This window comes from Notechis scutatus, chromosome 1, assembly GCF_049901735.1.
Source record: "Notechis scutatus isolate UNSWTSFEM ecotype Mainland chromosome 1, rNotScu1.2, whole genome shotgun sequence".
NCBI classification, from domain to species: Eukaryota; Metazoa; Chordata; class Lepidosauria; order Squamata; family Elapidae; genus Notechis; species Notechis scutatus.
The window spans coordinates 110545439-110569623 of NC_142009.1; the positions used below are offsets into that span (position 1 = coordinate 110545439).

The 24185-nt window shown below is 47.2% G+C and overlaps 1 protein-coding gene across 3 annotated transcripts in view; it reads right to left on the reverse strand.

The window, feature by feature from the left end:
- Positions 1–856: 856 nt before the first annotated feature.
- Positions 857–24185, reverse strand: part of POU3F2 (POU class 3 homeobox 2) — a 50709-nt gene continuing 27380 nt past the window's right edge. The window contains exons 1-2 of one of the 3 annotated variants that reach the window (XM_087943071.1): positions 18001–19188; positions 857–1404 (exon numbers count right to left, since the gene is read on the reverse strand). In XM_087943071.1, the coding sequence (XP_087799197.1) occupies positions 1330–1404; positions 18001–19098 (1173 nt within the window). In that variant the 5' untranslated portion in view covers positions 19099–19188 and the 3' untranslated portion in view covers positions 857–1329. Of the gene's footprint in view, positions 1405–17772; positions 19189–24185 lie in introns of those variants that run through there. The other 2 variants (XM_026666514.2, XR_015745289.1) reach the window with 2 other exon arrangements.

The window sequence follows — 24185 nt, forward strand, 5'->3', positions numbered from 1 at the left end:
AGAACTGAAAGTCTACCTAATCTATACTGAGGTCATAATAAAGCTTTATCCATATGGCACCACTGCATACCAGAAAGCTAACTTTTATATTGGTTGTCTGTCTGAACAAACTTACCATGCATAATACTATCTCCTTGTCAACTGTGTCTTCTTTCCAGGGGAAGATCATTTGGGAAAACGGAGGCTGACACCCATATCTGCCTCTGTGGCGGCCCAAAGATTCCCTTTCACGTGTGCAAGGTGGAACACTGATCCATATTAAAATAAGTGAATCAAAAGGTAATGTGACATTTTTTTTTATTGGACAATTTCTGAAGTTCAAATTAGGGTCCCAAAAATCTTCACCTATTTTGTCTTTATACATTTCATACTTTCCGATACCTCCTGCAGGACAGATGATACTGTTTGTAAAACTTAACACTAGTTCATTGAGAGCAATTTCAGAGCATACCATACATTTCTATGGAGATTTTCCCCTTAAGGAATTGTCATCTGTCCTCAGCTGCAGGTAGATCACAGTTAGCTTCTAGTGAATTACCTCTCCGGATTGGTGACAAATGGGCACCAGCCTCTTGTCACAGCAACCAGGCAATAAATTATAATTTTGCACGCATACAGCTCCAAATGACCTGTGTGGTCATTAAAAAAAAAAAAAAAAACACTTGAAGAATGAAAAAAAAACTGCACCCTTTGAGCAATTACTCTTGAATACCTCCACTGAATTTAGTGAGGTGAGATTCAGAATGGTTTGAAGCATGATGATAAGCTTTTGTTGTCTAGGTGTCACCCGAAATGTGATTGTTCAAGTAAAGGTAGTGTACTGTAATATGTTTCATGATTTAGGCATATGCTGGTAGATAGCGCTGTTCTCCGCCAAAGATTTCTTAAGGGGGTTGGTTTTGCACGTTTAAAATTGTTCCAACTTGTGAGGCGAAGTTCTCAGTGGAGCAGCTTTGGAGAAAAGAAAAGGCAAAAAGAAAAGCAATCCTGCAAAAATGAGTAGCTTTCTTCTGTGTTCTTAAAAGCTGCAACAAGAGACTCCGTGAAGAAAACTGTATTATCACCACCAGTAGCAATAATCAAAGGCAGGGAGAGAGGTTAAAAAACGTGATGTGGTGAGCAAGGACAGCATGTCATCTGAAGCCCCCCCAAACATAATAGTAATATAATAATAATAATAATAATAATAATAATAATAATAATAATAATAATAATAATAATAAATGCCCATTAGGGCCCGTGGAATAGCTAGGGAGCGTGTTGAATTTAGATGCCTTGCGCAGGAAGGCCGCAATCTTCCAGCCGACTATCAAGCCAGTGGTTCCATAATTAAAGGCAGCTTTGAAGCAACGTTGTCAGGGGGTGACTTGAAGAGAGGGGGAGAGCTTCTCCCCAGTCTTGTTCCTGTAATAAGAAGGAAGAAACACATGCTGCCTCTGAACCTTCATAGGTTGCCAAAGAAGTTCCAATAAGAATAGACTTGGGGAAAGGGCTTAAAAAAATGAAAAGGGGAAAAAAAAAAAAAAGCAAAATGTGATTTCTCTACCCAGAAAACAACAGACAAACATGCCAGCTGGCTAGGAATGCAACTATCCATCTATGATGGAGCTCTCTGAAGGCTGAGATCCCGCAGTTACCTCTAGGTTGAGATAGATGTGCCATTCTTAGGCTGTTGATTTGGAGAGGTGGCACATAAAATAGTAGAAATAATAGTATAATAATAATATTGATTGCCCTAATCGCAGAATTTGAACTTCCCTAATATCTTAGATGGCAGAAATTGAAGCCTAATAGAAGATACATATTAGATATATATTATGTATGTGGGGATATCCCAGAACACTGTAAACATAAATAAAATGAAATAAAATATACTGTTTTCCTAGTGACCATAATATATTACGATTCCATAGTTTCAGTGCATGCATAAAATGCACGTGCAGTGTGAGGCCACTGATAAATAACATTTAAACAATCGTGTTTCTACATTAGATGCCCAAAGCAACCGTGGACATCACGTAAACCTGAAAAACGAAAATCCTTGAATGGCAAGTAAAAGCTAACCTGAAATATTAAGTCATGCAATTTCTGGCACAGACCATTTCCTCTTTTATAGTATAGAAGTATATATGAATAACTTCCCAGGGCTGCACGTTGAGATAGTTTGCAAATTACCTAAAAGAACTGGTAAAAGTAAAAAAAAAAAAAGTATGCTTCTATGACATGATTGTCCAAGATATATTCAGATCTTAGATGGACTGAAGTCCGTGGCTTTACTATCTCGCTGGGAACAGCAAACATTGTAAGGATCTTTTCCTACTGAAAGGGGGATCACTTTAAAATTATCACTTTAAAATTTTATTCTCCCTTTCTAGAAATTTGCGTTTGAATGTATCCATATGTGTACAATGAACAAAGAATAATGTATAGGGAAACTATTTCGCAGCATTTGTTAACATTTCATCAGTTACTTAATATATAATTATAACTGCCTAATCTGACTCCTAAATTCTTTGGATATCTGCCTGTCTGCCCACTTGTAAACTTTATTCTTACCATGTTTCTTTATAATAGCAGAGAAATTGTCACTATTGGAAAATGGGAGGCTTGGTTAAATTTCTAGTTTCAGACGTAAATCTGTGTTTATATCCATATCTAACCTTTGTTAAAGAGGTCTGGGTGATTTAATTTCTAATATTATGTTAACTTTTCAGTTGTGACTACTTTTGAATTGTCACTAATATTATGTTAACTGTTGACTACTTGATTATGTTTCACTTTTGAATTGCACTGAATGTTATAAAAGCAAGCCCATTTCAGGGCTCATGGAATCAGAAAAAACGCATACGTTACCATTAACAGAACAAGGAAGTCGTCAACAAAATTCCCAAAGAATTAATAAATAAATAAATAAATAAATAGGGCAGTGTTTCATCTTTATCATATGAGGATTTTTCCACTTGAAAATTCTTGCTTAACCTAAACACAGACATCCTCTACTTATATCAACCTGCCTAAAACATTTAGATTATTCTAAGGGCCATGAAAATTTCATGTACTATAAACTGTATCCAGAAAGAGAGGCACTTCTACTGATGGATGATAGGATCTCAAGATGTAAAAAAAGGACCCCATAGCTACAATAGCAATAACGGCTTATTTTCGAGACATGAATTAATTGTTTCAAGCATACCGATCTGTTTATCCCCAGGTTTGATATGCAGCTATCAAAGAGCATGGATGCTTCAGTTAGAATACTAGAAGTTATATATGTTTATGAAATCATCAGAGGCTGATAGAAAAGGGAAAGACCTACAGAACAGGCCGGGGCTCCAATATTTATGGTTCATCAAGAATAACTCAGCATCAGCATTTGGCCTCTGGACAGCAGCTTTACCCATCTTATTCAGCAAAGATCTATGTACTTTACAATACCCATCCACCCCCCCTCCCCAAATTCCTGGAGAGGGAACTGAGAACAAATTGCCTGATAAAGATAACAATGAGATAAGGAGAATCCTACAGCAGCCTTCATTGTGCTAATTGATGATTATGCTCCTGTGTAAATAGATTTAGAGGATCATATGCCTGTCCATTTAATTCCAGGGGAAAAGCCCCATGCTACTAATGTGCCTCCCGTTAGCTATGCTGCACACACTGCAAACATGGCTTTCACAACTGAAATGCTTCTGAAGGCTACATCAACACATTTAGCCCTTCAGTGTCAACAAAACACTGTTGAAATAAAGGAAAAGTAGAAATAAATATATAAACCAGTCGCAAAATTGCTCCATGAGTGGATTGTAATGTATTTAAATTTATGTAAGTCAGTAGGACTTTGCGAGCTTTCACTTTTTGGGCGTAAGCAGAAGGCAATGAAAACTTTGGCTTCTTAAACAACATAAACACCACACCCTGTAATGTTAACATGGGATTTCCACAATTACTAGTCTTTACATATCACTGTAGGCATTTGTTATGGTCCTGAGGAGTGGTCTTGCAAAAGGATAATGTTATGGAGGTAAGCTCATGAGATTATTTCCTTGCAATTTATGCAGAGTCAAAAAACTAACAGCTCTGTTATGTACTCCTATGCACGTTCCCTCTAAGGCAAGACTTCTCATGTTTAATGAGACTTATTTCCAGGAAAAAAATAAACATTGGGATAGAACTTTAAGACAGCTGGTAAAAAATGAGTGATCATATGCTGCCAAACCCACCATGATTTAATTTGTGTCAAGGTATTGTTCTGGGAAATATTTAGTAAAATAAATAATAGAAATCATTTAGAAAAGAAGCTGAGTTGCATTTTACATCTTACTGTGCCCCTATCTCTCTTTCTTCCCAAAATGCAGAATTCACACCAGCACAATTCTACGCTGCACAAGATGTAGCACTAGCCACTAGCTGAGATGGCTTTCAAGGCAGATCCAACATTCCTGGAAAACAAAACTATCACATCTAGACATGACAAGGAAAGGAAGAGACACAAGCCTGTCTAGAGACAGGAAGCCCCCTAAGGATTAATCTCAAGCCTTTAGCAACTGCCATGTGTTGCAGTTGGGGAAACTCTAATTCTGAAATCACTCCTTTTTTCCATAACTGGATTCACTCTGCTCCTTGAGGCTCTTTTTCACCTGGACTGCTGTGTAATCACAGACATAATCCTTCAGATCTTCTTTCCAAGCCTACTGTCACCTGGTATGTTAGAAGAATATTTCACCTTCTCTTTTTTATGCCATTCAGGCACATAAACATACAAACAAACACACAATTAACATGGAGCCCATACAGAATAAATCAAACCAACCTTCTGCTCCAGCTCAGGAACCAGCAATTCAATGCTTTCTAAACCTTTTTGAGTCAAAACAGTTTGGTATAGCGAGTTATGGCATCAGGCTAGAAGCTGAGAGACAATGAGTTCTAGTCTTGTCTTAGGCACAAAGTCAACTGGGTGACTTTAGGCCAGTCACTCTCTCTCAGCCCTAGGACAGAGGCAATGGCAAAGCACTTCTGAAAAAAAAACTTGAAAGAAAATGGCAGGGACTTAATTCAGGCCGTCTCTGGAGATCAAGGAAAGAAAAAAAAAATGTTTTCAAATACAGCTTTTTGTCATGGGCCAGGTGGGCAAAGTGGGAGCTGAAACATCTGGAAGCCATCAAGCCGCTTTTCTCTGTTGGAGCTCATACGCACCCGTTTAAATTACAGATGCCAGCCAAGGGAAAAAGAAAAGTGTTTCCCACCCCGAAGTGAGGTGCCCTGTTCTGTCTTTAACTTAACTTTCTGGTTGAATGTAAAGAGAGTTAGACAGCTCCCAATTCCTTATTAACCATATACTGTCTGGACAGCACATGCCCAAGCTCTCTTTCCTGCTCCCAAAACTTTGTGGCACAACCTTGGGGAAAAAAGTGGCAGGGTACAGGGAGGCAAAATGGTTTTAATCTCGGCCCAGGAAAATCAGGCAGAAAGGTGCAGAAAGACAAAACCATATTTCGGTTCCGCCTAGTTATGGAAGCTATTTCCCTCCAGAACCCTAATTTTCTTCCAGCTGTGAAGCAAAGCCAGAAAACAATCAAGGGAGAATGTGGAGAAGCCTTGCTCTTCTCTCGCTCCCCTCCCCTTCCTTTGTTTCTTAACCTTTCTGCCCCTCCAAACCGGGTCAAACACCTGTGAACTCGCCTTCCAAAGTGGGTAGGAAGCCAAAGCTTCCCTCCTTTCTTTTCGCAACGTGCAAGGGGCGCTTGGGAGGGTCGCCCGGTTGGCTTTTTTTTTGTTTTTTTGTTTTGCTTTGCTTTTTTGGGCCCATCTCCTCCTCCCCCCCCCACTTTTTTCTTCTTCTATTTTTCCGAGCTTAACTTCGCCTCGGGGCCGCTGCGGGGCGCTCGAGTTCTTATTTTGGCTTCTTTTCGCGCGGCTCGGAAGCAGCGCCTCTCTAGAGCAGCTGCTGCATTGACGAGATGGGGAAAGGGGGGGGAGAATCAAAGGGAGGGGGGAAGGGGAGGGAGGCTTTATTCTCTTAATACCCACGCCGGGGAGACTTTGTTACAAAACAGATTCATGCGAGAAGGGCAGCCAGGCTGTGTAGTACAATGAACTCTCGGGGGAAGGATAAATCCTGTGGCACAGAGAATCTTTATGGCAGAGGGGCATTTGGCTGGCTCTAAAGCCCGCGCACGCGAATTCCCCCTCCCCCCCTCCGCGCGCGCTTTTTCTCCCCCCCTCCCCCTGCCCGTCCTTTTCTGGCTGCCAGCTCAAGTCCTGCTTGAGAATGTTTGATCTCTCCCGGTTGGGAGACCCGCATCTCCAGCCGAGGCCCGATTCCCAACGCCCGTCCTTTGGGCTTGCCTGCTGGGACTTCTGCCCCAAGCGGCTCGGCGCTGGGGCGGTAGTTTTCCACGGCGGGACGCCCCTCGGATCCTTCCCAACCCCTTTTTTTTGGCCTTTCCCTCCCCTCCGGCCCCACCCCCTCCTGACTTGGATCCGCGACAAAGGATCTGGAGGCGGGAGAAGAGGAAAAGGGCAGGAGGCCTGCGCCCTGCCTGCAGAAGCCTCGGGGGGATCCGCGGGATCCCGCCAAAAAAACAAGCCTGCCCCCTTCCCCTCCCCCCATCCCAACTAGCCCGCGCCTTTCGCCAAAACGTCGCCAAAGGTCGCTCGGGTAGCATCCCCGAGGAGCACGCAAAAGCACAAACGCAGCTGCACCTCGACTTCGGACCCGAGCAGGGAGGGAAAGGGGGCAGCGAGTGAGAGCCCCCTTTTCAAACTCTGCCTTTGCTCCCAGCCGTTGACGGACGAAGAGGAGGAGGATAGGATTGTGACCCGGGAGCGGGGCTAGAAGGAAGCCAGCGGCTCCTCGGAGAAAGACCGACGGCAACATCTACGAAAGAAAAGACGAGGGGTGGCTGGGAGCTGACGGTTTTCTCCACCGAAGAGCTGGTCGAGGCTGAAAAAGAGACTCTTTAAGATTTAGCAGCTGCAACTTGCTTCTAGAGAAGGAAGGAAGGAAGGAAGGAAGGAAGGAAGGAAGGAAGGAGGGAGGGATTTGCATTTTGTAAACGGGAGCAATTGCTACAATTCGAGAGTGAGCAAAGGAGTAACAGTAATAATTCTCCTTTTCAAACAGTGTAGGTACTATATTTCAAAGAGGGAGGAATAAAATTTCTGCATTATTTTTCGGGGAAGAGGGAAGGGGAGAAAGAGCTAGCCCAAAATAAATAAGTTATTACATTTTATGTCATAAGAATGTAGCACTAGAAATGGTTGCCTTCATTTTACTTTTAAGAAAACAAACTTTCCCAGAATAATCTCGACCTTTGCGCAATTGGGGGCAAGCACCAAAGGCAATATCGATGGATAGGTAAAGCAGTAAAGAGCAGATGATCGCGCTGTTTAAAGACTTTGCTCAACCTAACCTAGTCCTAGGGACCTAGACCATTGCTAAAAGGGGGGAAAAAATCTTTGGATGGGAAAAAGAAAAAAAGTTAAATCTTATTCGTTTGAATGTTAGTTTCACGTTTAAATTTTAAACATTCAACAACAAATTTATTGCTGGAGTGCTGGGGACCTTCAGAAGCATCCTCAAACACCCCCTCCCCCCCAAAAAACCCCTTTCTTTCTCAGCCCAGGCGTAAATCGTCCGCTTTTAATCAAGAGTGGTAGTTGTCGGCACTTTTATGTCTTTTGAAGGGAGGGGGCCAATGTGACAACTTCAAGGGAGCGAATTATACCCTCCCCCTCCTAAAAAGGACCAGCGCGGAGCCAAGGATCCCTAGATCAAACAGAAGCCATCGCAAGGCCCTAATTAGAGTAATTAGAATAATAAGTCTGCCTATATGTGGTAAGACAATGTGTACAAATAACTTTATTTAATGTATACTGCTAATCAGTGGTGCGTGCGTGCTTGAATGCTTTAGCGTAATAAAACTCACCCCTCGTCCGCCCAAACAATCAAATACAAATTAGTGTAATGATTGTGCCTGCCTGAATGTCTTCGCAAGCCACAGGCAGAGGGAAATAAATAGCGCCCTCCTTCTTGGCACACCTCGCTGACTGACCGCGGAGCTGGAGCCTACCCAGAGTTGGCACTGAGCGCCTGGAGGAGAGGAGAAGGGCGGTCAAGTCGCCCCAAACTTTACCCCTGGGCTGCTGGGAGTCTGGGCTGGGCTTTGGGGAGAGGCTGGGCTGCACCGAGGCAGATACCTCCTTTGGGGGCACCTGCCGATAGAAACTGGGAACTTGGGGCTTGGTTGGAGGAGCTGAATCTCCGGCTGCGAGAGATGGCTCTCTGGGCAGGCAGGGTTGTCCCAGGAACGGAAGGGTCCGCTATGTTTTTAAAGAAAATCCAGCTTAACTATCGGGAGGGCTTCCGCGAATTTAAGGCGGTTTCAGGCCTTTTCAGATCATCAAAAGCCTATAAAAATGGGCGCGGGGTGGGTGGGAAAGGAGTGGAGAGGACAATTGCACGGTCACCTCCACTGGTTTCAAGAGTTGAGACGCTCTGCCTCGAAACGCGTTGCAAGCTTTCCTTTCGCCGTTGTTACTATTTGTTTTTGTCTCCCGTAAAAGTTTGGTGGGGGAAGGAGGGGCGGGGGGAAGAAATGCACCCTCTGAAGTTTGCGGAGCGAGGTATACAAGTTGTCTTCCCCGCCTGCTCCGGTTCATCTCCTAACTTTTTGCTTGGCTGTTTACATTCCCAACTAGTATAAACGCTGAAGCGTCTAGAAACTCAAAGGGTTCTAAGAAAACCTCATTTTAAAATACTTTTATTTTGGGATGGGTGGGAGAAGCATCACACAGAAACAAGGGCAAGTAGGCTAGAGGTAAGATTTGTGACGCCACCCGTAAGAGAGATTTAATGTTAGTTCCACAGAAACCAGGAGGAAATCGGTAGCAATCCCACCTTCAAATTTTACTAGCTGCGAGTCTGCAATTAAAAAACACAAAACAACACTATAAACACCCTTCCTTGGCAGAACAAGGGTATAGTCTCCCCCTACACCGGCGAAGCATCACTTTTGATGTGGTTCGTCTCTGCCTGATGCCTTAACTTTTCCCGCTTTAGCAAACAAAACACAAAGGGAAAAGTCACCCAAGGCGGCAGATGGCTCCGCGCCTGGGCTACCCAGGAAGGTCTCCTTCAGCACCCTTTGCAAATCAATGGATCTTCTTGAATAAGAGCCCCAATGGATGGGGCAAGGCCTTAGCCATCACCCTTTCTGAAAAAGGGATTCATTTTGTCCGGAACGCCACAAGTACGGACCAAGAAGCAAAAAAGATTTCCTGCCTTCCAAGAGATCCACGAGGCATTCTAGATTTGCTGATTGAGAATAAAAAGCCAATAAGTCCAATAGTTGCATCGATGTTTACCCAAGCACCCAAAATCTCACTGGCAAAGGGTGTTTAAAAAGAAAATGTTGGAAATCTTTCCATTTCCCCTTCCGCTTTGGCCTGGTAGCTGCCCCAGCTACAAAGCTACACGTTGGGCGCTCTCTGATTGAAATCCGAGCATAAATTACTGCACAGCAATGGGACTTTTCTTAACAAGGACAAACTAAGAAGCAAAAAGACTTTAAAAGCTCTGTATAGCCCCAGTGATTTAATTTTTTTAAAAAATCGACATTATTTGCTGCATCTTGACACTCTTGGCCGTCTGGCAATAATAAAGCCGGGTTATAACGACTATGTTTTAAAAACAAACCGGTACCATTAATTAAACAGAATAAATCGTTCTTGCTTTTTCACAAATGTTCTAGTCGCTTGATACTAGCTGATGTCTGTTCACAACTCAGTCCTGCAACCAAGCCACAACTCCAACAACGCTAATGTAACTTTAGAAGTGGCCTCGCTAGTTTCTTTCAGCTAAGAACTACGTGTCTCTCTTTAAATAAAAATGGGCTAAAGTAGTTTATTAACCCGGGAAAGGGTTAGGAATTTCCTATATTGATAGAACCCATTATGGCAAATCACACTACATCCCTCCTTTCCCAGAAGCACATTTCATCCCATTTCCTAGAACTTCACTCTCTCTTTTAACAGAATTGGGCTGCTTGCTGGGCTGTAATATCACAGTGCGATCCAGAGGTTAATGCTCTCTACTGAGTCTAGAGAGGCCTGTTCTGAATTGGGTTCTGATCTGGCAGGCCAGCCATCTGACTCCTTAGCTGTTCAGCTCTTTCCTCTTCTGCGCCTGTTGCCCAGAAGTTACTTCGCAATGTGTTTAATGGGGCTTTCTGCACAGAAGACGAAGCTGAGCGCAGAAGTGAAGTTTCAGTTAACCGAACGCAATCCAGGGATTGGCAGCCAAATGAAAATGCATTCTTTGTAGCTAGCCAGGGATGAAAAGGCGTTTTTTCCCACCAGCAAGTTACTAATCTGCCCCTGAAAATCGCCCTGCTTTCTCTATCCTCGGACAATTTTGACAGAGCCTAGTACGGAACCCGGTTCTTTCTTTTCAGGTCTCACATCTGCTTTTCTAACCGGCTTGCTCTTTTGCCTTCAACAGGAGATGCGCACAGTGTAATAAACGGGCTGGCGACTCCTTTGGGCCTGGTAGCTGTCCCAACTACAAAGCTACACCTTGGGCGCTCTCCTTTCCTCATCCTTCCCATTGTCAAGGTCTGCTTCTCTAGCTCACTTCAAGGGCGAAGGGTAAAATACACATGAAAAGGGGAACAGACAGTAGTCCTGGGTTTTACTTACACGTAAAGATGTCTACCTAACCACTTTGTTGTTTGTATGTACACTGAGAGCTTATGCACCAGAGACAAATTCCTTGCGTGTCCAATCACACTGGGCCAATAAAGAATTATATTCTAATTCTATTAAAATCCATGTGGAGGAGTACACCGGCTATCTTATAGAGGCGCTGACTAAACCCACTGAAATTAAGTTGCCATCCATACAGAAGCATGTGGACGGGAGACTCCTTGTCAGCCTAATTCGATGCACTGGGACTCGTCTTCTCCCTCCCTCCCCCCCCCCGCAATAACTGATAACCGTCCACCTGAAAGACGCAGGGCAAATTAAACTGCAAGAGAGAGAGAGAGAGAGAGAGAGAGAGAGAGAGAGAGAGAGAGAGAGAGAGAGAGATGCGGCTCGTCTTCGAACCGAATCGGGAGGATAACTGAGAGAGAGGGCCCCAAACCTTAACCGCGGCAAGGGATGCTCAGATTTGGATAGATGAAAATGGTACCAAGTAAAAAACAAAGACATAGAAAACAGCAGAAAGCCCCCGAGTTGTGTCCCTGCCCTTGATCGTAAAGGCACGTTTTGGGGTGGGGTGGGTGGGTGGGATGAAGCTGCGGTCCTCATAGAATGACAAGGACACCAGCGAATACAACCGCTTTGCGAATGGAGACTGTGGCTAGCTAGAAAACTGCTCTTTTCTCATGCAAAGCCCGTCGCCCCTGTGCCATTAAAAAACAAAAAAACCTACCTCATTTACATATTCATTTATCGCTTGGCCCAGGAATGTAAACATGAACCCCGACAACTTAGGATGGGGAGAAGCAAATTTATAAAAGGAAGAGAGAAGCGATTCCTAATTTAACTGGTAAACAAAACAAAACAAAACACCACGCGTTAAAAACCTTTCTTTAGACTGTTTTCTTTTTATAAAAAAAATGGGAGAGGAATAGATAAATCAATTCGTCCCTAATAACTTTTCATTCAGGAGAAACCCCTCCCTCCCTTAATATTGGTTCAGGACTGGCTCAATCATTAACTATTCTTTGAGAAAATAACTGATGATGGGGATGATAATACAACAACAAACACGCATCCCTGTTCCTCTCGCTTTTCGCAACTTCTCCAAACCGCTGTTTTATTCCGGCTACTCTTTACTTTTCTTCCTCAAGTCCCCCTTTAAGCTAGGGACGCGTTCCCAGATAAATAAGCGACCTTCTCAATGACTTTCAACTTCAACTTCAACCACCCCGCCAAAAAAATAGCGAGAGGTGACTTAAGCTCCGGGAACTAACGCAACCGCCTGCTTTGCTCTTCCAGTCACCCAGTTCAACAGTTCAACCCCACGGGCTGCTTTTCTTTTCTTTTTTTCTTTTCTTTTTTTAAACACCCCACCTTTTGCCCAGCTCACTTTGATTATTTACTGCCGTTGGCTCAAAATCGACATTGCTGTCAAAAGATATGAAAACGGAATGGGGGAAATCGGAAAAGCCGAAGGAACCGCTCTGGTCGAGGAGAGGAAAAGGGTGTGTGTGTGTGTGTGTGTGTGTGTGAGGGGAGAACCCTCTGTTTTGCCTGGGTAAGTTTCTTCCCCCTCCCCGGTTGTGGTTCTCCCGAGAGATCTCCGACAGAGCGCTAAAAAGAAGGACAGATGCAGATGGAGATAAAGGCCCTTTCCTTAAGCCGAAGAAGTTCCTGAGAGACTTCAGACTGTGGCGGCTGTCTTTGGAGAAGCGGGGTGGGGTGGTGAAAAGAGGCCTTTTCAGAAGAAGCTCGACCCCACCTCCTCCTCCTCTCCCTGCAACCCGACCCTTCTCTGCAGGGAGTGGCCGCTGCTCTGTTTCCCCAACAGGCAACAGACGGGGACTGTCCCGCTGAGACTTCGCGGGAATACACGCGTGCACAGGCTGGCGCGCGGGCGGGATGGCGGAGCGCGTGTGTTTTGAGCAAACTCGCCTTTTCTCATTATTATTATTATTATTTTTTAAACAAGCCTGCAAGCCAGAGCCCAAGGGGGCGCGGGATGAAACCTCGCCTGGCTCCGCCGAGGCCTTTCCTGGCGTGTCCTCTCCCCTCCCCCGTCCGGTTCGCCTTTGGGAAGAAGCGCTGCAGAGAGGCCGCTCGGGTGTCCTGCAGAGGGCAGAGGCTGCCCAGTTTTCGCTGCTTCAGACGCCCACCCGCCCTCGCCGCTATTTATTTTATTTTTTATTTTTTTTTAAAAAAATACTCAGCCAGCTATTGACCAAAACGACATCCAATCTATACCCAGCTTAAACATTTTTACCCATCAGCATATCTGTGGTCGCAGAACACTCCTTCTTGCTGTCACTTGGCTTCCAGACTATTGATAAGATCATTTAGCTGAATCTGTTTGGGATGAGTGTAATATTGACTAGGAGTTAGAAAAGATGATTAAATCTAATAAGCCTGGAAACTACCATTAAAGGAGGGAGGGAAGAGAGAGGGGGGACAGAGAGAGAGAGAGAGAAGGGTCTGGTGGAAGGAAGGAAGGAAGGAAGGAAGGAAGGAAGGAAGGAAAGAAGGAAGGAAGGAAGGAAGGAAGGAAGGAAGGAAGGAAGGAAGGAAGGAAGGAAGGATGGATGGATGGATGGATGGATGGATATGGGGCCTTAACGAAGGACCAGAGACCCACTGTAGGAAAGGCGAAACCCAGATATTCATAGGCACACCCGCAGAATGGGTCTGTTCCTTTGAAGATCCTCGACCCATGAACCAGCCAGAGCAGCTCTCCGCTCTTCTTCTGCTCTATCCTCTTTGCAAGCGGGCCTTTGTGCTCACCGGCTTCCATCACCTCAATCCTCAAAGGCGCAACACAGGCCTGATTCTACGCTTTCGCCTTGGGAAGGGAAAAAAAAAAAAGTCCTATCACCATAAGCTCAGGTCCTCGAGATGCAGAGACCGCAGAGGACGCCTTCCCACTGCAGGGAAAAGAACAGTTTAGGTTTTGGAAATCTAAAAACAAAACAAAACAAAACCGCCCCTGCTGCCAAATCTCTTTTGATAGAAGTTTTTGCTCTCCTGAGAAAATGTTGAACTTCTCTCACCTAAACTGGATCTGAGTGAGGAATTCCAGTTGAATGCAAACATTTTTGTGACAGAAACAGTTTAATTAAAAAGAGCACGTATGCAGATAACCTCCCTCCTTCTACATGCACACACGCACACACACACAGATATATTGCACTGTATCTGTTATGAAAAAGAACATCAATTGTACTAAATTGCTACTATTTCAACCTGCATGTCTAAAGACCTTCCACCTTCTATCTGAGGAGTGATTCAAAAGCCGCTAACCTTCTATCCCAAATGAATATCAAGAGACTTTATTATTTTTTTCCCAGTGAGAATTACTTCTTGCCATATATTCAAACAGATGTTCGAATTCCCCATATCTCACTTGGTCCCTGAGATATGTTCAGGGCATGCAATCACACATTGTGCTGGCTACCCATGATATACAGGCAGGCCCAAGCTTTAAAATCAACTTAAATCTCTCATTAAATTTGCAGGCCTATATTCTTGCTGCGTGATACCAACTAGCATCATTACACTACCAAAACGAGAAAAATCTGCCTTATCCATCAGGCATAGAGTTTATTCCAAAATGTCATGAAATAAAGGGGTGAAGGGGAGGTCAGAGAATCCATTTCAACAGAAGTAACTATTTTCTATTCCCCTTGAGAGAAAGGAGTACACACACACACACACAAGCACACTATTTTGTCACTCAATATTCCTTCCTCGACAGCAAAAAATAAAGGATATGCCAATAAGTCGAAGAAACTATAAAGGTCTTGTGTATTTCTGTTTTATGTAGATAATAAAATATTACTTTAACATAAATATATAAGGATCTCTGCGCTTTTATTTTTCCCCACTTCCAAATGTATGTATTGAGCACATCCAAATGTACCAAAAACAAGGTATTTCTTTAGAGAGACTGAACCAAAAAAAATATACATCCCATATAGAATTTTTGTTTGTTTACCTACTCATTTAAAGCTACAGAAAAAAAAACAGTTTCCAGAACCTGTTTGCTTTAGAAGAAATAAATATACATTGAGGCAGGCCACTTAAAAATGATATGAAAATATTTCCCTGGGTAGCATTTAAAAAGAAAAAGAAAAAAAATAGACAAAGGAAACATTTCAACTATTTCTGCATTTCAAAGGACAAATATTAAACATATATACAGAATGGTAAGGTTTGCTTGGTAACTTTTTTTAAAAAATTATCTTTAGGTAAATCTTGCCAAGAGTTAAGAGGTCTACCTTCTCCAAACTCCTTCTTTTGACCTTACCCAGGTATTAATAAGTGTTACTGTCCCCCTGCTGCCACTTCTTCCTTCCTGACCTGAATACCAACAGATAAGGAGTTTGTCTCCATCTTATAATCAAGAGCAGCCACAATAATCTCAAAAAGAAAACAGTATCCACATTGTTTAGGGGGGGGAGAATATCCCTACAATGTGAACCCAACATAATAAAGACTGTCTAGAAAGCTAATGGGGAAATTAAATTCCGGTGTCCGACTGAGGTTTTAGAGCAACCCTTCTTGGAGACCAAAATCTTCTGAAATCCAACTGACCTAACCCAACATTTAATCTGAGAAGTTCTCCAAGAGAAGATTCGTCTGGCCTCAGAATTTTCAACAGGCAAACTTTTGTAAAAATGATTAGAAAACAAAGTTACACAGACACCCCTGTTTTTGTGCTGAGTAGATGTTTCAGAATGAATTACGATCACAGTTTCAGTGGTTACCCCTAATATGGAATATAATACACAATTCCAAGGCTCTCCTTCAGCTCCCTCCTCTCTAAAAACCTTCTGCCTTGTTGTTTTGGTTTGTTTGGGGAAAGTTAACCGGATTTTCTATCAAGTCAATGTACCCATTAATACCATGAGGTGGTAAAGGAGAGAATTGAAAAATGTCTTTTAGGTTGGTTTTTATTCTCACCCCATTGAAATCTCTTCAAAAAAATAAGGGCCGGCTAGAGTTAAAGCTGGTCTTTTTCATACCATTAAGCTGATCTGTCAGGCAGCATTTGAGATGCTAAACCCTAGAGGAAAAATTTCCCACCTGCACAAGGCCTCCCAGCCACCTTAGGCTTGGGACTTGCCTCCTCAACTATGCCCTTGACTTTGAAAGCAATCTTCACAGTCATTTTTGATTTGGAAATCAATCCCCGCTGATTCCAGGGAATCAACACCCATCAGCCTGAACTCCTCCTCCTATTTCAATGGGACGAAATCTATCCAAAGGAAGCAGCACTCTTTTGATAGAACCTCTCTCCCTTGAAGTCAAACCTCCCCTTGAGATGAATGGGTCCAGGGTGAGTTTTCTTTCTTTTTTTGCCATGGCTGCAATTCTTCTATTGCGGAACTCACAGTGGAAGCTCGGGAGGTGGAAGCCAGCCAGCCCCATTTAAAAGGGGTATCCCTTAGGTTTTTAATCTTTGATAAAGCAAATCAAAGGGAAATGCTCTACCTTAGGATCACAGAGCTGCTCCTCCGAGCTTTGTTACTTTGATCAGTGAGGTTTTCCCTTTCCCCCAGAATGAAGGGCTTTGCCTTCAGGGGCTCCCCCCCCCCTTCTTCCTTTCACATTGAAAAGCAGATGTCACTTTCACTGTCCTAAGGTTCGAGTACTGCTGGATATGCAAGGCATATAGAAGGACCTTTCTCAAGTGAAACAATCCTCTCCCTCTTGCCCTCTCTTCTTCTTCTTCTTCTTCTTCTTCTATCCCATTGTTAGAGTCCTCTCCCCAAAGTGCCCCTTTCTGGTGGGAAAAACGACCAGAGCTTTCAGTCCATTCCCCTCCCCCCTTTTTGGATCAATTAATTGTGGTTTGCCCAAACTCTTTGACTTTTCCCCAGTTGACATTCAAAGAGGTTGGATAATTCAGAGAGGACAGCAAGGGCACTCTGGCTGGGAATAATGAAGAACTACATCCACTTAAGAGAAGGAGGCTTAAGAGTAAGTCTTCATTCTCCATTTTTCTTTCCCAATTCTCACATGCCAACTATCTCAGGTGATCTCTGCTGCTGAATAATTTCAGAACCACATTTGTGGGAAGTAGCTGTTATTTCTGCCCTCTCCACCTTTCCTCCTCTCTTTTCTTCTGGTTTTCACAAGATATAAAGAGCTCCGCTTCCTCTCCCTAAAGGCAGCAGAAAGAGCAAACTAAACTTGCCTTCCACCTCAAACTTCAAGGCACCCACACCAAAAGGAAAGGCCAGATCCATAGGGATGCCTACCCTGGGCCAGGTAGAAAATGCAAATCGTTCCTTGCCCCCTCCCCTACCGGCAAATGAGAAAGAGATGAATAATGGGGCAAACATCCATTTCCAGCAGCACAAATTTGTCAGCTTGGCCTTTCGAAGCCTTCCTCCTTGCCTTCACGTTTGCCTGCCCACCGCCAACCCCCCCTCCCCACAAACCGAGATCAAAAAGTGTTGGAGGTGCACCTGGCTTAAATCCCTCAAGGGTTGGGCTGCTAAGTCAAGCCCAATGTTCCTTTTCACTCCTCTCTCATTTAAGAACCTGGCCGGGGGTGGGGGCTGTGCCTGGCTGCCGAGAAGAGAGAAAGAGGGTGAGAAAGGGAGAGGGAAAGGATAGAGAGAAAGAGAAAGGGAGAGAAAGGAAGAGGGAGGAGAGAGAGAGAGAGGGGGGGAGGGAGGGAGGGAGAGAGAGAGAGAGAGAGAAGGGGGGAGCTCATGCTGCGAGCCAACGGGTGGAAGGAAGGGGGCAGGCACCCTCTCGCCTCTCACACATCCCTCCGTATACTCACTGCACTTCATTGCCAGGTTACTCGCCTGTAAAGGTCAAAACACACCCTCATTCATTACCCACTTGGCTACCGTTTCAAGCATAGTTCAGTGCAGTCGCCTTCCTTCCTGTTTTGTTTTGTGTTTTGTCTGCTTTTTGCTTTGTTTTAAAAGGGGGAGGGAAACAATCAAAAGGATCGGAGGAGTCGGGTCAGAGGGAAGAGGCCTGGGCTCGGCCCCCTCGACCCCCAGCCCCCTCCTCCTCCGCCCCGTGCGGAGTTCACTGCACAGGAGTCTGTACCCCATGGTGCGGCGGCGGCGTGTCCCTGCTGGCCCCATACACGTCCTCGGCTCCCGGCAGAGCCCCTCCCGGGGGAGTCATGCGTTTCTCTTTCTGTCTCCTGTTACAAAACCACACGCGGACCACCTCCTTCTCGAGCTGGAGGCTGTCCGCCAGTGAGGTGATCTCCTGGGCGGAGGGCTTGGGGCACTTGAGGAAATGGCTCTCGAGGGCGCCCTTGACGCTCACCTCGATGGAGGTGCGCTTTTTCCGCTTGCGCCCCTGCGCCGCGATCTTGTCTATGCTGGTGGGGCTGCCGGACGAGGAGTCCGCCTCCTCCAGCCACTTGTTCAACAAAGGCTTCAACTTGCACATGTTCTTGAAGCTCAGCTGCAGCGCCTCGAACCTGCAGATGGTGGTCTGCGAGAAGACGTTGCCGTAGAGGGTGCCCAAGGCCAAGCCCACGTCCGCTTGGGTAAATCCCAGTTTGATCCGCCGCTGCTTGAACTGCTTGGCGAACTGCTCCAGGTCGTCCGAGGTCGGCGTGTCCTCGTCCGAGTGCGCCTCGTGGTGGTGGTGGTGCGGAGGCGGCGGCGGTTGGCCCCCGTGCGGGTGGTGGTGCGGGTGCTGCTGCTGCTGCTGCTGCTGTTGCTGCGAGAGGTGATCCGGGTGGTGAGGGGGCGGCTGCTGCTGCTGCTGCGGAGGCGGCGGGGGCTCTTCGTGGGCATCCCGCAGGCTGTGGTGATGCATGCCCGGCTGGCCGGAGCCCAGCATCCCGTTGACCGTGAAGCCCGGGGGTTGCGAGTAGAGCAGCCCGCCTTGGCCGCCGCCGTTAGCCGCCGCCATGCCGGGCGGCAGGTGAGCCGAGCCGCCGGTCCTCCAAGCCACGGCCGCGGCCACGGCGGCGTGGTGGCTCCCGGCGTGGTGGACCAAGTGCGGGGGTCTGCCTTGCTGCTGCGCCTGCTGGTGATGCTGCTGCTGCTGCTGCTGTTGGAGCTCGTCGCCCCGACCGCCGGCCTGCACCACCGAGGGCTTGATGTCCTGCTGGCCCAGCGGGCTGGGGGACCATGGCGAGTCCCCGCCGTTGCTTCCCCCGCCGCCGCCTCCGCCTCCGCCGCCTCCGCCGCCTGCCCCGCCGCCGCCACCGCCGCCGTGGGACAGCGCCGTGATCCACTGGTGAGCGTGGCTGAGCGGATGCCCGTTGCTCTGCAGCGCGTAGTCCGCCTGCACCAGAGCCTGGGCGTCTCTGTAGCCGGCGCCAGGCTGCATGCTCCCCGGCGGCTCGGCGTGCACCATGGGCGAGCTGGAGGTAAGCAGGCTGTAGTGGCTAGACGCTGTGGTCGCCATGACTCTCCGAGCCGGACTGAGGGCTCCGCTTAAAGGAGCCGCGCATTTGACAGCTACTTTTTCGCCTCGGGCTCCTCTCGCCGCTCGCTTCCCCCGCAAGTCCGCTTGGCAGAGCCCACTGCAAAGGCACGCGTCCCTTCTCCTCCCTCCCTCCGGCCCCCATTGGCTCCCTGCGCTTTGATTTACGTGGAGACCTCTAGCAACCGGCTCAGGGGGAGCCTCCCATTGGCCCCGGCCCTGGTGCTGACACCACGCCTCCAACACAGCGTCTCTCTCTCTCTCTCTCCCCCCATCTCTTTGTAATCAAACTCTAAGGAGGGAGAGAAGGAAGGAGCGCACGCACGTGGGGGGGAGAGGAACAGGCAAAGAAAGGAGATGGGGGGGGCGAGAAACAGATGAACAAACACTGAGAAAGCAGAAGGAGCCGCTCAGTCGCTTCTGGCCACCTGCGCTGCGCCCGGTGGGTAGGGGAGCCAGATGAGACTCACCCCTCTTTCAAAGCCGTTCAAAACTCAGCCGCCTCTCCTTTGCAGGGAACAGCAAAACAGCACGGGCAAAGTGCTCCGGAGGGCCGGAGGAGGGGTGCCCCGGTTTGTTAATGGCCAACTTGACTGAATTCTCTCCTCCCGCCCCAGCCTCGTTTCTCGCACACGGAGGGCAAAGGGACAGCGAGAGGGAGGAAAGAGAAGGGCCTATCCATTCGATGGGAAAGCAACGATTGCAGGCTTGGACTTAGAATCCCTTGCCTGCCGGGGCCTCTCTCCATGCTTTCCTTGGAGATCCCAGGTGGTTGGCGGGGTGTGTATGTGTGTGTCTTTGCCTATAACGGAGCCACTTTCCCGGTTTTCAAGGAAGGCTCACTTTGAGCGAGACTTTCTCTCGCCAACTTTGCGCCGCGTTTTCGGGAGCGAGGCTCGCCCTGTCAGCACTATTAGAAATGTAGATAACAAGCGCTCTCCCCGCTGGCTTAGAAGTGAGGCTCGTTACTATCGCTGTGACCGGGTTATTCTCCAAAGAAGTGCCTGAAGTGGCAGTGCAGTCCGCAGTGCCGAGGGCTTTCCTGCCACCTCCCCCACCCACCCACCCTCCCTCCCTCCCTCCAAGCACTTCTCTTTGGGTCTTGGCGCCCCATAATCCAAGAGAAACCTGCTCCTCCTTGTCCACAATGGAAGGATAAGAAAGATGGGGTGGGAGGGGGAAGGGTGTCCAAAGTGTCGCAGCAGCAGGTGCTGCTGGAGAACAAAACTTAGAATTTGAAGGCTTAGCTTTGCGCTTAAGCGCAGGGGCGAACCTAAAAGGCGACGATTGTGTGCTAAGGTTCTCGCTCCCGGGAGACCACCGGCGAGTTTACAGTTCAGCCACTTTTCTTTCTTCACAAAGAAGGCGTGTTGGTCCTGCAGGAGCTTAGGGACAGGGAAAGCGAAACTGCCTGATCTAATACTATTCCCTCCCCATCCTTGATTAAATCCATTGATGACTTAAGTCCCTCGTGGGGGGGGGGCGGCAATAGCTGGGTCCGGCTGCTTAATAGATCCTCCAAACCAACCCTCTTAAAAGGAAGGCGTCTCTCATCGAGGGTTGGTTTTCAACAGAGCACTACTGGCCTTGCGGAGGTCAAACGGGTGCTTAACCGGAATGGATCCATCCATTGTTCTGAGAAACGTGCCCCAGACATTTCCTTCCAACAAGGCTATCTCCACGTTGCACCCGTTGTCCTATCTCCTGCTTCCAAGCCAAGCCAAGCCAAGGAGAGAGACGGCGCGTTGTTGTGCAATAACCACAGACTGCTCCGGGCCAGGCTATAGACACGGCATACACTCCAGTATTCCCTTGTATGAAAGGCCCTGCCAAGACAGGCGGGACAATTTACGGGCACCACAAGCTAGGGGCAGCTTCCTTTCAGCCAGCCCTCCGCAGTTTATCACTCCAAGGAAGGTTATTTTGTTAGTAAGATTTCTCTCCGTGGTGTGTGTGTGTGTGGTGTCTAACACATAGCTTTTATATTACATTTGCATAGGCAAACACGAAAGGGGACGCCAGGGATAGTAGACGTCACCTCTTGGTTCCGGGAGAGCTCGTAAGACCCTTTCAGGTTGAGCGCTTGGAGCTTGAAATCCCTTGCTGAAGCCGAGGTGCCTTGGGGGTTGCAAGGACAGACCTCCAGGGCGCTGGGTTATGTGCGTGTCCCTCCCTTCGTTGCGCTTAGCTAAACTGAACTGGCTCTAAAGGCATGCGCCTGCGATTGTGCCTATGTGGATCATCCCAGTAAAATGACGTCGAGGTGAATTTTCAAAGGAAGTGGCCAATAGTTTGAAAAGTGTCCAAGAAGTATGATGGGGGAGGGGATGTCTTTATCAGTTCTTTTCAGAGCTAATGTACAATGGTAAACATAATCACAAAAAATAGCCTCTTAATTGTCAAATCGGGAGTTATTAAAAGCATTCCGGCAACAGCAAATGTTCTCAAAAAGTTTTGAGAAGCTAGTTATAACTATGTTTGGGCTCTCCCTCCCTCCCATTATCCTCTAGCGCTATTGGCTAGTCTAGTAGCGAATTCACCTAGAAACAAGGAATGGTTCGACTTATTCTCTTTCAACGTTCAAGTTCTAGGTAGATCACAAAGACGCGCCACCTCGCCTGCGTTTTACTTTGCTGGATTAATAACCGCTGCTCTCTATTCGCAGCTCGCATCAACAGCCCCGCGGCTTCGCAGAGAAGGAGTAGGTAACCAGGCCCCGGTGTGTGTGTGTGTGTGTGTGTGTGTCTTCCAATGTTTACGAGAATGGCTTCAAGCAGGGAGGGTGCGTGCGCAGTGAAACACACACACACACACACACAGGGGAGAGACATAAAGGATACCCACAAAGGAACTGCCTGGAACAGAAGGGTCTTTCTCCCCTTAATTCTGATGGTCTCAATGGCTGATCGAAAGCCATTAAAAGTTTCTCGAGAACTCTGAATAAAGAGATCCACTAAGAGGCCTCGGGCAGAGATTTGGGGGGGAGGGGTAGGAGGGAGAGGGTTGCATTCTCAAGCCAAGTCTTCGCTCGGGCCACCTGCAGCCAGGCTTCCCATCCGTTCCAGAGCTCCTGTGCCTGGATCTGCCTTGGAAGAAAAGCCGCAGCTCTCCACCAAACCCTCAAGGTTGTCCTTAAGGTCGGCTTGGTCCCAAGGCCCGGAAACAAACCTCTTCCGCTCCTCTTGCTGGGAGACGCAGCTGCCGATCCCGGGAGTCAGTCCTTAGGCGCCCGCGGGCGGGGGGGAAGGGGGGGGAAAATAAACGACCGCGAATGGCTCTTTTAAAAAAAAGCGAAACAAAAACAACCCAAAGCAAAGCAAGGGGTCCTTCCTCGCAGCCGTCCCCCCACCTCTTTCCATGAGCCGCCTCCTCCTCCGCCCTCCCCCTCCGCTGAAATTAATCTTCCCGGGTCTTCCCCTGCCGAGAAGCGCGGGAGATGCTGGAAGCCAAGTCCCACCTCTCCGTCTGCCCCCCGCCCCCATTTCGGCGCATCCCGGTCAGGAATCAGCTCCTTCCAGCATTGCTTTGCGGCCGGGAGGAAAAGCTTAGCAGGGGCGCCTTGGGTGTGCTGTGGTTCAGGCTGGAGGAGAGGGCGAGTGTGACCTGTGCCCTTCACCGCTCCCTCTCCTGCCTCCGCTGCCTTCCTTCCAAAGGAATAGGTAACAAGCCTGCTAGATTATATATCCCTCGAGGCTGCCTTTGAGCGACGGGGGAATAAAGGCGCGAGAGGGATGTGTGTGTGTGTGTGTGTGTGTGTTGGAAACTACTTTTAAAACCGCTACAGCTAAGCCATGTGGAACTGGCGTCGCTCGTGGGCTGGGGACGAGCTAAGGCAAAAGCATGGGGGAAAAACAAATTGCCAGGGCATGGTTGTGTGTCGTTCAGCCAACCTTAGTCGAAGCAAAGCTCATTCTCATTACTAATGCGTTAGGGTAACAGCGCTTGGTTGACGCTAAGAAACGTTAGTCGTTTCTTAATCCTGACCCACCGCATCTCTTAAAGTCATTATATCAATGTAAAGGTAATGGGGACGGGCTTTATAGCTCTTCAGCGAGGCTGTTACTACTATATGTGTAGTTGATGTGCCATATTGGAAATGGCCAATAAACGGGGACCCTTGGAGATAGGAAAGGTACAACTATCCAAGGCCAGAAGGACTTCCTTGCTATCTTACTCCCTTTACTCTTCTTGGCATCAGTAGGCCATTGCTAACTATTGGAATCAGTTGAAAACCATAAAATCATTACCTGTTGTAATAACAAATAATCTCTCTCTTTGTGAGTGCATTGGTGCTTGCGCATACCCCTGCAACCATCTCTAGATTCAATCCAGTGCCTTCCCTGTAATTTTGCAAGCAATAAATAAGGATGATTTAGTAGAGAGAGTAATGTATTATATTATAACCTCCCTGTTAGCAAACTTACTCGTTCCCGTATTTCGCATAATTCATTCCTCTGTAAAAATCTGGGTTTATCAGCCTGCCCTTTTTGGGAGAGGCCTTTCTTAAACATCTGTGCAATCCCATTCTATTACTAACTGGAGGAATTAATTTTAGTGAATTGAGTGGAGCTAAATCTGGATAGGAGGATTCCCACCCCCACCCCCCCTTTCACACCTACTGCCACAACTCACTTGGCTCTACCACTTTCACACCTTGATCCAAGTCAAGCCCAAGTGAAACACTGAGATCGCCCCCTCCCCCCAATGCCTTGCCCCTCATGGAAAGGCCAAGCTCAGAGCTGGACGCGCACACGTGCTCTTGCCCAGGGTGCATTTAATGTAATTATTGTGAGCTTGGGCCCTTTTGATCTTGTTCCCTTTCAACCTTTCGGAACGGGCGACGCATCATCCAATCTTGGGCTTTGGTGCAGCTTTTTATTTTCCTTTACTGAGGCTAGTAGGAGCCCGAAGTATTGGAGGGAGAGCGAGAGCGAGGGAGGGAGAGAAACGCACACATGAATGGAACTTCAACTTTTAAGGGCCTGTAACACAGAAAGGCCGGGAGGGGGGTGGGGGGTGGGTGGGAAGTCCCTCCGAAGCCGAGGCTTCACAAGTGATGGTTTGAAGAA